Source organism: Lepisosteus oculatus, chromosome 1 (assembly GCF_040954835.1).
Source record: "Lepisosteus oculatus isolate fLepOcu1 chromosome 1, fLepOcu1.hap2, whole genome shotgun sequence".
NCBI lineage: Eukaryota > Metazoa > Chordata > Actinopteri > Semionotiformes > Lepisosteidae > Lepisosteus > Lepisosteus oculatus.
This window is the reverse complement of record NC_090696.1, coordinates 23,458,807-23,473,501: the sequence shown is the minus strand read 5'-3', so window position 1 is coordinate 23,473,501 and position 14,695 is coordinate 23,458,807. Positions and strand designations below refer to the sequence as shown.

The 14,695-nt window shown below is 34.8% G+C and overlaps 2 protein-coding genes across 10 annotated transcripts in view; one reads left to right on the top strand and one right to left on the bottom strand.

Moving 5' to 3' along the window:
• Nucleotides 1-534: 534 nt before the first annotated feature.
• On the bottom strand, nt 535-10,461 carry LOC102696761 (protein SPMIP2). Its single transcript, XM_015344582.2, is given in 7 exon segments — nt 535-1,267; nt 1,821-1,940; nt 6,118-6,226; nt 8,337-8,395; nt 9,204-9,256; nt 9,259-9,426; nt 10,262-10,461. Coding segments are annotated over 6 exon segments (537 nt in total). The 5' UTR covers nt 10,332-10,461; the 3' UTR covers nt 535-1,267; nt 1,821-1,862.
• Nucleotides 10,462-11,495: 1,034 nt separating this feature from the next.
• The window catches only part of rapgef2b (Rap guanine nucleotide exchange factor 2b), a 153,424-nt gene continuing 150,224 nt past the window's right edge, over nt 11,496-14,695 (top strand). For 8 of the 9 annotated variants that reach the window (XM_006629471.3, XM_069187773.1, XM_015344568.2 and 5 more), the window contains exon 1: nt 11,497-12,146. In XM_006629471.3, the coding sequence (XP_006629534.1) occupies nt 12,078-12,146 (69 nt within the window). In that variant the 5' untranslated portion in view covers nt 11,497-12,077. Of the gene's footprint in view, nt 12,147-14,695 lie in introns of all 9 variants that reach the window. The other variant, XM_069187764.1, reaches the window with a different exon arrangement.

The window sequence follows — 14,695 nt, the reverse complement described above, 5'->3', positions numbered from 1 at the left end:
CTACCATTTTACTTTTTTCCTCATAAAACCCATGATGTGAATAGTACATTTATACCTTTCTTTTAGTCCATTTAAGTGATAGTCTGGGTTTCATATTGCACTTGCAGAATGTCCTCTCACTCAGGTATTCATTCTTAACAAAATTGCAACTTGTTTGGTTTTATGGTATGTTATGAAACTTAAGGCTGGACCTCCATGGAAGATTAAGTGCTCAAAATGGATCTTCTGAGAGGACTTTGATAGTCAGATTTTTCCAGTTAAGCAATGAGAAGTTTAACATGTAATTCTGATTAAACCAAAAACATACATAACCAGATCTGTCATTATTTTTTGTTCCTATAGAGTGCTGAATAACTGATACAAATGCTACCTGCTGTTTTTCTTTGTTTTCCACTTCTGCCATGTCATTCAAGCCTCCCAGAACACAATCTTAATGTATTTACATTTATATAAATTTAGATTGAATAATAAGATTGCAAGTTTGTCTCGCAAGCAATTTTGTTAAAGGTAATAACGCTTCCCTCTACAGTTGAGTGCTGTCACTTGGTTTTCTTTATTCCTTGGTTTCAGGTTAAATACTGACACAATACAAATACAGTAATTCAGTATAACATGTCTGAAATTATGAATTTTACTTTTTTGCAGTAGTAGGTTGTCTCAAAGACTATTTGGTCTTATTTCTTATTTTTAATTGAACAGCCTGGTAACACTGGTAAACTTCTACTGTTCTGCCAATTTGATTCTGAGTGTATATCTGGCATATTAACATTAATGACACCACTGTTGGATCACAGTTCTCTAAGCATTGAAAATTAGAGCAAATCAAAACTGGTGTTCACTTTCTTTGGAAAATAATGCAAAAGTTTCACCCTTCCAAAAACAGGTAAACTGCATCTGACTTGCATAAGGTAAGACCACTGTGAAGTCATTTTTTCACCAAACTGCTGAGTTTCATTCTTAAGCTACTAATTTCTTCATTAAATCAATGGACTTTCTACATACTGCAAATCAGAACAGTGGAACCCAAGATGGCACAAGATGGAGGCCCACATTCATACCAGCTATTCACAAAGTGGTAGTCTTAGAAGTAGAGGTACAACTACATGTTGCTGATGTTTGTGTAAATGAAAAGCAATGTATAGGGATTTTGGACATTAAGTGTTTTTTACATTATTCATTCATGACCAGTTGTAGAAGCACTAAATCACCTTATTGCTGAGAGAGCCGATTGAACACGTGAGGTCATTGGACTTGTTGAATGTTAATCCTAGAGAAAAAACAGGAATGAAAAATACAGAACAGGAACCTTTATACATAAGAAATTACTTATGAAGAGAGCACCACCTTCCTGATAAAGACACTATTGAAGCAAAACCTCATACAGATTCACTAGCAGTAACTAAGAGTCTTCAGTGCTGGATCAAGATTTTGTGTAGATCACCCTGATGGGTCACAGTGGTTATGTTACAGACGTGTAAATGTCTTGATTAAAACTTTCAGTGAAATTCTTTTACACATTCTAGAATTCACTGTAATTCAGTTCAACATAGCTGGTCATCATGGTCCATGGTGCTTTCTGATCTATGCAACAGAATAGCAATTTTGAATTGCTGTGTATGAAATAAAGTTGTTGTGCTGTACTAGTTGTTGCTGGATGCTAACATCCAAAACAAAAACTTTAATGCATGTACTATATATCTTGTATTACATCTGAAATCAAGTCTTTGGGTAATTCTTCACAATCGGATGTTAAACGGATGAAACTTCAGTGACCATACATTCAACATTGATTTAAGTAAAATGACTTATCAAAAACAAACCTCTGATGGCTTTTACAGTAGACGAAGAATGCAGGAGATTTATTACATCGCCTCATTGTCTTGAAAGGGACTGGTCTCTTCAGGCACATCTGAAAAGGTTTCTTGGGAGTCTTGTTTCTGCTATGGAAAACAATTATACATTTTAATTTAGTGACTTGCTACATTTGTTTGCTGTTTTGATATAAATAAAGGTATATTTTCTTTGTTTTCAAAATAATTATTTTACTGAGCAAACTGTCAGAACTGTGAAATATCTCATATTGCACAAAAATGCATTTCGCATTTCTTGAATGCTAAACCTAATTCCATATTAAACGTGGTATAAAATAAATCATTCTGGCCTGCTGATAAACATAATTTGTGGTCTTAATGTCTAGTGATTTTTATAATACAAGGTTTCTAGTTTTATTATGCAAATTTTATGCTGATATGGCAAATACATGCCTAAAACCTTCAGAATTAAAAATCTGAAGGGAATGTAAACTTTCACACACTATTTTCATTTTGATTAGGGTAATGTTCATAATATAATTTTTTTAAAGATTTGTGAATGTCACTAATTTTGTCCTCCATTCAAGGCAGTGTGTATTCTGTATTTACTTATACCCCCTGCCCAGTAAATCTGATTTTGAGATTAGAAATGAGGCAATATTTTTTGAAGATACAAATATTTAACAACTTACAGTATTCACCTTAAGGCTCACTTAACCAGTGTTTAATGAAGCAACAACATCCTTAGAAAGTTTTTTTTTAAAAGGTTTTAGAATATTCAAACACTTTGAATACAAACACTTTCATTTTCTAGTATACCTTTTAGATTTACTGTTTACCAGTGACAGAAACCCTGCATTGCAATTCTAGGCTTCCGTAAGAGAAAACCATTCAGTACTTTCCTTGTGAAAGCTGAGCCTGCCATTGTATTTGGAAAAACAAGAGCTCGTGCAGAGTATTGGGTTACCCTGGACAGGATGTTATTACACTATTTCTCCTAAGATGGTCAACAGGGTCCTGATCTAGAGACAGTGCAGGCTGGTTTGCTCTACATTAAAGATAAGCACTGATTGTTTCTTGATTGGAGGACATTATTTTCAACCAAAATTAAGCTTAGATATAAAATAGTATTTTAATATATCACTGGTGAATGGAAAATCTCCCCTCTGATTTTCAAGATTTTCTGTCATATAATAAACATTATAGTCCGACTACAAACATTCACTAAAAATGTTGATAAGAACACAATGGTTTTCTGAAAGAGATGTCCAGTTGGAGTATTTTTTAATTTTCATAATTCCTTCTCTAAATACTGTATTCTTTTATCAGCTATTATTAATAATAAATTGAATGATCAAAACATTATTCTCTTGGTAGGCATCTTAAATATATCAATATCAAATACTGTATATAAAATATTAAGAGCTCCTGATGCTCTTTCTCTGCAACTGTAAAATATAAACACGCTTACCACCTTGACCTGTAGTAAGCAATTCTCTCTATCCTATTGCAACAAAAGGATGGTGTGAGAATGTCTTAAAATAGTCATTTAGATGGAATATATTAACAATTCTGTACTGTTACTATTGAATAAGTTGATCAGTAAGACTTCAGTGACTCCTAACGCCCTGTACTACATCCTGTTGTCAGCAGATGTCTCTGTTTGGGCAGTGATTTAATTTCAAGGCTAAGCTTAATTTTGAACAATTGCATTACTGGTAAATTCATGTCCACGGTATGTTTTAGCAATTCTTCATGTTTGTATCTTTGTTTCAAAAAATCAGGTGAAGAATCTGAGTAAACATTAACAAATAAAAAGGATAAAATGTGGCTGTACATTTTTATTATGAACAATGTTTCCATGATTTTGTGTAATAAATGAGGTAGTTCATATTATGTATAGAATACAATGGAAAAAATATGTATTCACGTGGAATGATGTTAAATTGGAGAAACAAGGATATATTCAAAGTATATGTACCAATTTTCTAATGTTCTAATGTTATACACTAGGAACATTTGTATAGAAAGTCATGAATCTGCTGTCAGTCTTAGACATTTTTCTGTTTGCACAGTTTCTACTTCTGTGCCATGCCATTGTAAATTATATAGTAATTTATTCACATATATAGAAATGGTTACTTTTAACTATGATGTCTCACTCATAGTAGTATCATTTACACCACAACGTGTACAGTATGTTACAATGTGTACTTTGTTTCATTCATTTTCTTTTCTATCCTGACAAGTGCCACAGTCCCTGCTGATGAGAAATACCCAGTAACATGGTGCTGCCACCACCATGTTTCACAGTTGGGGTTTTTTTGGGGGGGTAATGTGCTATGTTGGCTTTGTGCTAAACGTAACACTTTGCATTTAGGCCAAAAGGTTCCATTTCAGTATTGTCAGACCACAAATCTTCTTGCCACATGGATACAGAATCAAAACGGGGTTCAAAGAGGGCTTTATTGAGTAATGCCTTCCTTCTTGCCAGATATGAGAAGTGCTTGTGATATTGTTCTCAGATGTAAAAGAGCCTGTCACTCTTTCACATTTGCTACTGGCTTCTTGTTCGGTCACCCAGTTTGGCGGAACAGCTTGATATAGGTAGGGTCTTGTTGAAGAGACACACCATCCACTTGTTAATAATTGTTTTACCATCCTCCATGGGATATTAAAGGCCTTTGAAATTTATTAACATAAATCCCCTTATCTGTGCCTTTCCACAGCTTTCTTCTGGAATTATTTTAAAAGTTCCTTTGTACAAAACGTTGAGTATTTACTTTGAAATGCACTATGCAGCAGAGGGAATTTACAGGGACTGTTAAAATTAACTTGAGGTTGTGTGAAATTCAGCATAGGCGGAGGCCAATTAACTGTGATTTTGAAGGCAACTAGTTGCATCTGAGCCAATGTATTATTGGTATTATAAGGTGGGTGGACACTTTATCCAACCAAGCTATTTCAGTTTTATATTTAATGATTTTCTAAAAAAAAATCTTTACTTGAAAGTTGTGGGGTAGGATATACAGTATAGACAAATGAAAACGAAGGCATTTTAATTCCAGACCATAAGGCAACAAAAAGTAAAGATTTTGAAATGGTATGTACATTTTCTATAGGCACAGTAACTATCAAACAGTGAAAGAACAAAAGGTAATTCTTGTATTATAATTTGGTATTTTATTATTGTCCAAACATTAAGATTGACACCATCAAAAATGGACTTCAGGCTTATTAGAAACAAAGACAATTCTGTCTTGGAATATGACTACTGAAATGTGGAAATCATCAATCAAAACACCAGCAGCTCTTGAAAAGATTAAAAAAGCTGAATGGTGAGAACAGCACGAGAGGGACACTGATCAGTACCAAGAAATACTAACTAAAGGCACTTAGTTACCAAAAGGTACTTTTGGTGGTATATCATTAAAATACTTTTCACGGTCTTTTCATGTTCAAGATTTAGCACTGTATTTGTTTAACCTTTCAGTACATGGCTGACTTCAGAGGCATTCTTGACATTTCTAGGACATTGTCAGAGGCGGGAAGATTCTCAGATCGTCTAAGAGGTTCAATTGAAAATGTTTGCGTGCATTTTCCTCAGTGTTACCCATTGCATTTCTCTTGTTTCATCACATCTTCCTGAAAGATACTGCATTCCACAACTGTAAAAGTGCTTCATTTTTATATTTTTTTTCTTAAAAGAAAACAGTACAGTATTGTATTTTTTCTCTGTCGTGTTATTTTATTATTTGACACTTTAATGCTGATTTTCATTAATTATGTGGTATACACTATATTTCTATATATTTATGATATGGGTGAACATTATCCCAGTTTTCACCTTTTTAGTTATCTGTATCCCCCTCAAATAAAGAGAATTGGTGTACAAAAATAAGGGAGGCAACTTAATGCATAACCAGTTACAGTATCGATCAGCACAAGAGCTGATTGATACAATACTAGCAGCTAGTCTGTGTGGTGCTGAACCTCAAACCAATTAATGAATTTAATTTAACTACTTGCCTGAACAGTCTCTGGTTAATAATGATTGTAACAGAACTAGATCAGTCATTCAGAAGAGATCTATTGACACAAATGAGAAACAGTGCAAAACCGTAGTGGAATTAATTAAAGTATTGATGAGACCAGGAATTTAAAACCTAAAAACGTCTTTTTTTCTGTTTTAATTGTGACCTTCATTATTTTCATTTAATATAATTGTATAGCATACAACAGGTTTCTTATTATCTTCAATGTCACATTAAGGCTAAATTTCAGGTAGTGTTTGCCACTTTCTCACCATGTTACGCTGGGACAGCTGGTAATAATTCTGGTAGACATTTTGTGTCCAGGCAAGTTTACCATGGGCTCCTGCAGATTGTTCATTAAGAACACGGGGAGGTGGTTGCCTAGAAATTAATGAATTGTAAATTAATATTCTTAAATAAGTACTGCATTTGATAAAAAAAAACAAGCAGTGAAGCAGTGATGTGAAAAACAAAGTACATTCCCTTACAATTCTATGGTTTTACATATTAACATATTTACATATTTTCTTACCATCATCTAGTCCTCGCCAAGTTTTAACAGTAGAGAAATCTATTCTCATGTGGCAGAGAACGCACTGACATTTTACTTTGTCATTATTTATTAAACAACAAAAAATCAGCCAACATATGGAAGCCTTATGAAAAAGTAAGTGCACCCTGTGATTCAGTAATGTGTGGAACCCCCTTAAGGAGCAATAACTTCAAGTAAATGTTCCTGTAAGGGTTAATCAGTCTCTCTTATCACCTGGAAGGAATTTCGGCCCACTCCACCCTATAAAACTGCTTCAGCTCAGTGATGTTTGAGGGCATTTGTTTATACACAGCTCTCTTTAGGTCCTGCCACAGCATCTCAATGGGATTGAGGTCTGGACTTTGACTTGACATTGACATGACACTTGACATTCCAAAATCCTGATTCTTTTGTTTTTCATCCATTCAATCGTAGGTTACTGGTGTGTTTTGGATCATTGTCCTGTTGCTTGATCCACGTTCAGCTAAGCTTCAGCTGCTGGACAAACTTTTTCACATTTTCCTCTAGAATGCATTGGTATAGAGAAGAATTCTTGGAGCACTCAATGATTTTAACGCGTGCAGGTCCTGCAGCTCCAAAGTAGGCCAACATTTTCACCCCTTCACCACCATGCTTAACGGTTGACATGACATGTGGTGATACGTAGAGTGTGGTTTCACTGAACATGTCATTTTCCATTACAGCCAAACAACTCGACTTTGGTGTGTTTGATCTGTCCAGATGATGTTGTTCCAGAAGTCTTGTGGTTCATTCAAGTGCTGTTTTGCAAAATTAAGCCATGAAACAATATTCTTTTTGTAAAGAAGGGTTTTTTTCCTGGTTACCCTAACATGAAAGGCATTCATTATTAGTCTCGCTTGTGGTAGAATCAAGAACTCTAATGTTCTTATTCACAGAAGCCTCTAGATCTCTGGATGTAACTTTGGGGTTCTTTGCGATCTCTAGGAGCATCATATGGTCTGATCTTGTGGTGAATTTTCTGGAATGCCCACTCCTGGGTAGATTGGCAAGTGTCTTGAGCTTCCTGCATTTGTAAATTATCTTTCTCACTGTGGAATGATGGACTTCATACTGTTTGGAAATGGCTTTATGATCCTTCAAAGACTGATGATCAAAAACGATTCTTTCTCTGACATTGTAACAGATATATTTTGACCTAGGCATGATGTCTTACCACAAACCTGTATGCTCCAAACCAAATTGATAAAGTTTACAGATGGGAGCACTTCCTGATGATAAACTTATCATGTGCACTTTTTAACAGCACCTGATTCTAATTGCCTTCTTAACTGATATGGAAGCATTAACAGTGCACTTTTTCACACAAGGCTTCTGAATGGTGATGATGTTTTCATTTTAATAAATAATGACAAAGTAAAATGTATGTGTGTTATCTGTCACTATCTAGTGTAAGGACTAGGTGAAGGTCAGATATGCCTTTATACGTTGAACCACAGAATCTTAAGAAGGTGTATTTTGGGTGTACTTTCTTTTTCACATCACTGTATACAGTGACTATGATAATTATGTATCAATATGCACAGTGCTTACTTCTATGGAGTAAGAAAGATTCTAATTTAAACAATCATAGTTGCAAGTGTGAACATGTGCTACAGGTACAAGTATCCTATCTTGGAAATATACAGTATATTTCTATTAATTTCTTTGAAGATAATTTGGAAAGAGCCTTGAATACATGAGCACATGATTTGACCAGTTATCTTGAAAAAGCACTATAGTATATCTAGCATAGTCTAAATGTTAAGACCTTTATATGAGAAAAGAAGTAAAGTTCTTCCTATTTATTGTAAGGTGCTGTTTGATAAAATCATTTCTTCTATATACATTGGTTTGTCTCGTTTTATCACTTAATTTAATTAAACATATAAACAGCTTTATTAAAAAAACAAAAGGTTTACCCTGTAAATTAATACATACCATGGATTTTGATAACTGTGAGTCACTCTTTCTTCACATGCCTGCCGGAATTCTGCAAGCTAAAGAAACGTATGATCAAATTAAGTGAAAGATACTGTACAATAGCAAATAAAACAATTTAACAAATTCTGCAGTGATATTGTCACATACTGTATAATACATATTTCCTGTTTTTGAAATCATCAGATAAAGCTGTTTCTTATAAAATAAATGTTACCACACATTTTATAATACTTTGAATGCATCTCAAAACTTAAAAATAGCTCCAATACAGATACCTTGAGTACTCCATTAATTACATCACACAATTGGAATATTTACCTCTTACTCTCTTATTTTTTACTAGTAACCAATTCTTAACCCAACTACAAAGGTTACATAGTGCCGGTGATTTGAGAACTAAATTTTTATCAGCACCTTTATCACAACCTTTCTGACCGTCAGATTATGCTTTATTATATACACTGTTTGTATTCATTACGGTTTTTGCCTCCCCCCAAGAATTATATATAAGTAAACAACTTCTTAGAATATACAAAAAAATCATTAAACATATTTTCAGTGCTGCAATCAATTAATAATTAATTTAATTAAGAAAAAACAAAATTAAGATTAAAAAACAACATCTCCCTTAAATCTAAATATTTTGGCCATGGAAGGTAAAGATTGTTTATTGATGAAAGACAACTGTAATGTATTATAACACATCAGATGTCGGAAATGAATGGTAAAAATGCTCCAACCATTGCTCTAACAGTCTAACTATTATTGATATGTCTTTCAATGTAGATACTCTTATTGAAGTTATTTCAAAATACGGAGAAGATTTTCTACACTAAACACAGAAGACTAAGGTACTTTAAAAACCTGGAACTGCATCTTGCTGTGTAGATTCCTGGCATTTAGCGCACTGTACTCATCCATCCCACTCCTCCAACATAGCAGTGCTTGGGCATTGGGGCAGGTGTGCCGGGAGCAGCACGATGCATGTAATCAAGCTCACTGGTTCCCTCAGGAGACAAAGTTCCCACTCCGATATAACGAGGAAAGTCAGCCACTCTCACTCTGTAGTCACCTATACCATCTGGACCTGAAAATGTGCGTAGCAGATAGAGAGTAAATTATGAATGAACAACAAACATGACGAACATTCCTTGAACAATATCTTTATTGTACGAGTGTCCTGTCGTTCGTTCATAGCCTTCCTTTTTTTAAACGACTGGCCACTGTTAATGGCTGCTTTCTTTTTTATAGGTGAACTCTAATAAACGTTTGAATTAAAATATACATTGAGAAGGATGAGAGTAATCTGGAGAGTAACACATCCAAGTAAAAACAATGTTTATTTAAAAGTATGAAGACATTACACTATATAAAACTGCTAAATGTATTTAAACATTAACAAACCTAAACTGTTCAGTAAGGGAACACTGAACAAAGGATGTGACTTTAAATTATTGTTTGCTAAATGTATTATATTAGACAAATATACATTTGAATCCTAACATATTGTTTGAATGTATTATTATCTCGGCGTGACACCAAGTGAGCCTCCTATTGTCAATTAGGAAATTGATTTTTGGCAATCTATAAAGGCATACTTTTTAGTCATATGGGTCACACGCAATACCAGAATTATATCCTTCAATAAGAAGGTACAATTACTCTTCGGGTATTAGTGGTAATTGGAACGAAGACGATCTTTACAGTGACGCATGCTGCAATTTTGCAGGGTTGTTATTGTGAAAAATAAGCACACGTACCACAGTGATGGAACCGCATCCCGTTGAATCAATGTATACACACGTGAATTATAGTTTGATGAATGATATGTAAAACTTTAAAATGATCAATATGACTTATTATGTATATAGTACCACCAGTATTCTATTGGTAAATGATAAGAACAACAGCAAAATAAATACCTGTAAAAAGCATTCTTTGACTATATACCGGATGTCCCCTCTGAGCACCTGAGTATTTATTGCTGGTCATATTTTACTTCTGTCCTTCGTCTCCTTACTTTTTTTTTAATTTAAGGACGCTTTAAACCAACAACTTCCCTCTAAGGACAGGAAGCCAAGTTTACAGGTACTCCGGGGAGGTGAGTGGAGCGTTGCTATGGCCTCGGTTGCTACAATATCTGTTTTGTGTGGCAGACACTACTGCAGCAGGATTTTTAAACGACAAGTAATGCCTGAACGTCCTTTTAGGAGGTCAAACGAAGGGCTTTTGTGTGTCTTGTACAGCAACTAAAGTAATTTTAAAACTAACATGATTGCGTATTAGCTGACTCGACAGAGTCAAATACAGCAGCTACACTGAAACCAATCATACGACAATCCAGTTAATTTTCTAACAGAGCGGTTTAAACAGCAAGATAAGCATTAATATAATAGCGACTCCAGAGAATAATGTGTACATAACTGTATTTGTTTAGTACTTATCTTTAATCTTCGGGATAAATTGTATCTATTAACAAAAATAGAGTTCAAGAACATATAAATTATAATTAATAAATACAGTAAATGGCATGTGAATTCATCTGTATGTTTCAGAAACAAAAATCATACCTAGACTTTGATGTGTTTGATTTTGTAATATTATAACATATAAATATAAATTATAACTCAAAGGGTGTATTAAAAAAGTAAGATTTTATGTGGTCCTACAGTTATGAATAATACCGAAAGCTGTACCTGTGGACAGTTGTTATTCAGTATGTCACTGAACTTTTATTGTGAGGTACTCAGTAATTACCCCCATTTTACCTTATTGGGTATTGCGCCATTGTACAGTGATATGGGTTTCTGTAAAGCATTTACAACTAAGAATATTATCACTGCGAAAACAGTTCTGCCTTAATATCACTTGGTGTTTACAATGCTGATCCTCTGCTTATAATTTAACAAGGCAGCAATCTGTAATGGGCAAACAATAATTGTTTAATCGGATCACGGTTTCATTGTCTAACTCTCAGATGAAATCTTCTTTGATTATTTTCTTTGTTACTCTAATTTGGTTACGAGGTGGCAGTGAAGCTTTCTGAATTATCCCAGTATCATTTCTGCCATTCCGGTTTCTTTTAATAGGTGGCGACAAAGAGCTTTTTAAATTTGTAAATTCTTCCATGAATGATATTGTTGTCAATGGACTCGCCCATAAGCTTTCCTCCGTCAGTCACCATGGTGGCACAAAGCAGCAAGCCGTGGCGGTCTTCTCCTCAAATGTAATGAACAAAGGATACTAGTTTTTACTATTACTTTACAGATGGCCTAAATGGGTAACTGTAAAGTGGTAAAATTTTATTCATTCTTTTAAAAGGAAACCTGGAATTGTTTCAAAATCAGAATGCAGAAGATAAGAGACTAACCTTTCCCGGCGTCTGGATAAAGGAACGTCTGTTTCACTGTTATATTTTCTGAATTCACCTTAATTTAACTGGTCACAGAAAAACTTAGAGAAATATTGTAATCCACAAGAAGGATTTGTTCCGGCGGCAGATCAGAAGAAGGGAGTACTATTCTTAGCCTGATCCCAAGCCAGTCCTCCGGGATCAGGGACTGAATACGAAATAAACCCCGTGGCTCTGACTGTGGCCTGGGGATCGAGCTTCAGCTGTCACATTTTCAAAGTCTTTAAAAACAAACTTGAACAAAGTGGACAAGAGATTCACTATTTGATTTTTTAAAAAGAAGACACGCATTTGTGCCGTGCACTTTCGTATTTTTTACAGCAGGAATGGCGTCCTACGTGGATAACAGTTTCCGACAGGCGGTGATGAAAAACCCGGCCGAGCGGACGCAACAGGTCAGAAAACATGAGCTTTTTAATTAAAACCGTCGTGTTTACACCAGGTTGCACGGGATGAGTCTTTCAGAATTTCTAGCGGTGATAAGGTTGCTTAAATTAAAGTTTTGCATCCGATTTTCGTATGTAAATATGCTCCATAGTAGTAGCGTTTGTGTGATTGTCGTTTCGCAGTTTTGGCTATACAAAATCAAACTGGGATTTCAGATTATCCTTTGATGAAACATGGGGAAAACTGATGCTTCTTATGTTTGAACTTCGCAGTCTAAATTATCCATAACCTTCCCATGAATGTTTTTTCTTCACTGTATTTACAGAATGTCCCCTCTTTTTTTTTTTAAAAAAAGGATGTTTATGTTTGTGTAAGAAACAAGGGTTAAATACTGTAGCTTCACAATATGAATCGATCACAAACATTTTGCGGCAGACTGATTATTTAAGAGTTAATTATTTTAAACGTAACGTTTGCGATTGTGAAATGAAAATATCGCCGTATCATCAAGTTTAGGTGTATTTTTAAGTGAATCATGTAGTGGTCCTGATTTCCTGGTCAGCTGCGCCTTTCTCAAGGAGAGGCGCTGCATAGTCTTTCTTGGCCCTTGTAAAACGCCTACTAAGCCTGGCTCCTTTGCAAAAAATGGTAGCTACAGTAATTCATCGGTGAATCGGTGGGCACTCGTTATATGAAGACCGTGCATTTAGAAACAGTGTAAGTGAAGTTGTGGTAATGTGTGCAGCTGTTCTATCGTTCATCGAGAGCGATCAATCAAAGTCCCAGTCATGTAGTGTTTCAAAGAATTTCCACACGTGAGACCAGAATTCTTAAAATATGGTGTGCATAGTTCAGGGGGTTTCATAGGTTCCGTGATGTTCTCCTACTTCATTTCTTGTTGGATCAAATACCATGTTGTATAAAGGAAAACTTGCAATAGTATTATGAAAGTGTTGACGAACAACGAACAGTGCTAACCTCTCACTGAGATCAAAGGTACCACCTGATAAATAGGCCATATTTCGAATAGTTTATATTGCTTAGAAATAAGAAAACAGTTGGGGGTCCTTTCTTACAATAGGAATGTATATTAATGCAAAATAAACAAGCTCATCTCAGTTTTTGACATTTATTTCTCATCATAAAGCACACAATGTGTGTGAAGTAGTCTCAGTGGTACCTCTGGGAACCTCTTGAAAATCCTCTTTCTCCTGATGCAAAGTAAGCCTATTAACTGTGGTTAGGGGCAATTGCAGTGTCTGGTGAGATTACTTACCTTAAACTTTAAACTGGTCTTGAAAGATAGACAGCTGTAAGAGACCACTTTTGAATAAAATTAATCTTGAATGTAGTGTTGAAATGTAGTTAAATGCACAGCTAAATCTATTAAGATATTTTGTATCTACGGCTTTCATGTAGTGTAATTTTCATTCTAATGTAAGTTGTTAAAGTAGTTCCTGGTACCATTATTTAAGGTGTTTGATATTCAGGCTGCTGGAAAAGATACAGCACAACATTAATGCAACACAGCGATAGTGGTGTTAATGTTTGTTTTCTGATTTAGGATTCTGTATTGTTTTCACTGGTCTCTGTTTTCTGCAGTTCAGGTGGTCTGGAATCCTTTACACGAAGTCTGATAATAAAAATTAGGGTAATGTCATGATAACATCTTGGAAACTTCCTTTTTAATTGCCACTTTGTCAATGAGAAGTCTGGTGACAGTATTGAGCTAAATTACTTTAGGAAAGGGTTGTTGTTCAGTTTTCTTAAAGAAAATAACAGACAAACATAAACAACACATATATTAGATTTTTTTTCCAACAGATTTGTCTTAAAAGCTGCATTGTATACAGTATGTAGGCTAAACTGTTCAAGTCTGCAGAGGAATGCTGATTATTCCAGTATAATTAGAGCTTGAAAGTTGATGACTGGGAAGCAAAAACAAAGAAGTATTTCATCAGATTTTTTTTTTTACAAATTATGCACACTTTGCTAGGATTATATAAATCCCTGTGTAGTTGCATGCATGTAGTTGATTTTAGTCTTTAAATTACTAAGAGTTTATTTCAAATGGGTTTTTAAAAATCAGTGAATTTAAGGTGAATATTACAGAACTTGTGTAGTTGCTACCACAGTAGGAAAGGAAGGGGAAGGCCATGAAAATGTTTCTGGTAATTTTCTTTTCATGCCTTGGCCCCATAACTCATACAGCATGGTGCTGGAACAGTAGTGTTCTGTGACCACACGTCTGACATCTGAGGAACATTGATACAGTTACTTGGAGGCCTAGCTCTATATGGAGTATTTATCGTTCCTCCAGAGCTGAACACAGCACTGAACTGGACTGTCTAGGTTTCTTTTTATATTTCTGTAGCATATAGATGTACTGTATATCCATGGGAAACAAGTTAAATGAAACTTACTAATTCAACTAACACAGTGTATTTGGATGTACAGAATAATTTTATTTGATTTAATGCTGCACATATAAAGTTGGCTTTCAGCTTTAAAAAAACAAATGATAACAAATATCAGGTATGCCTAACATGACAGTAGA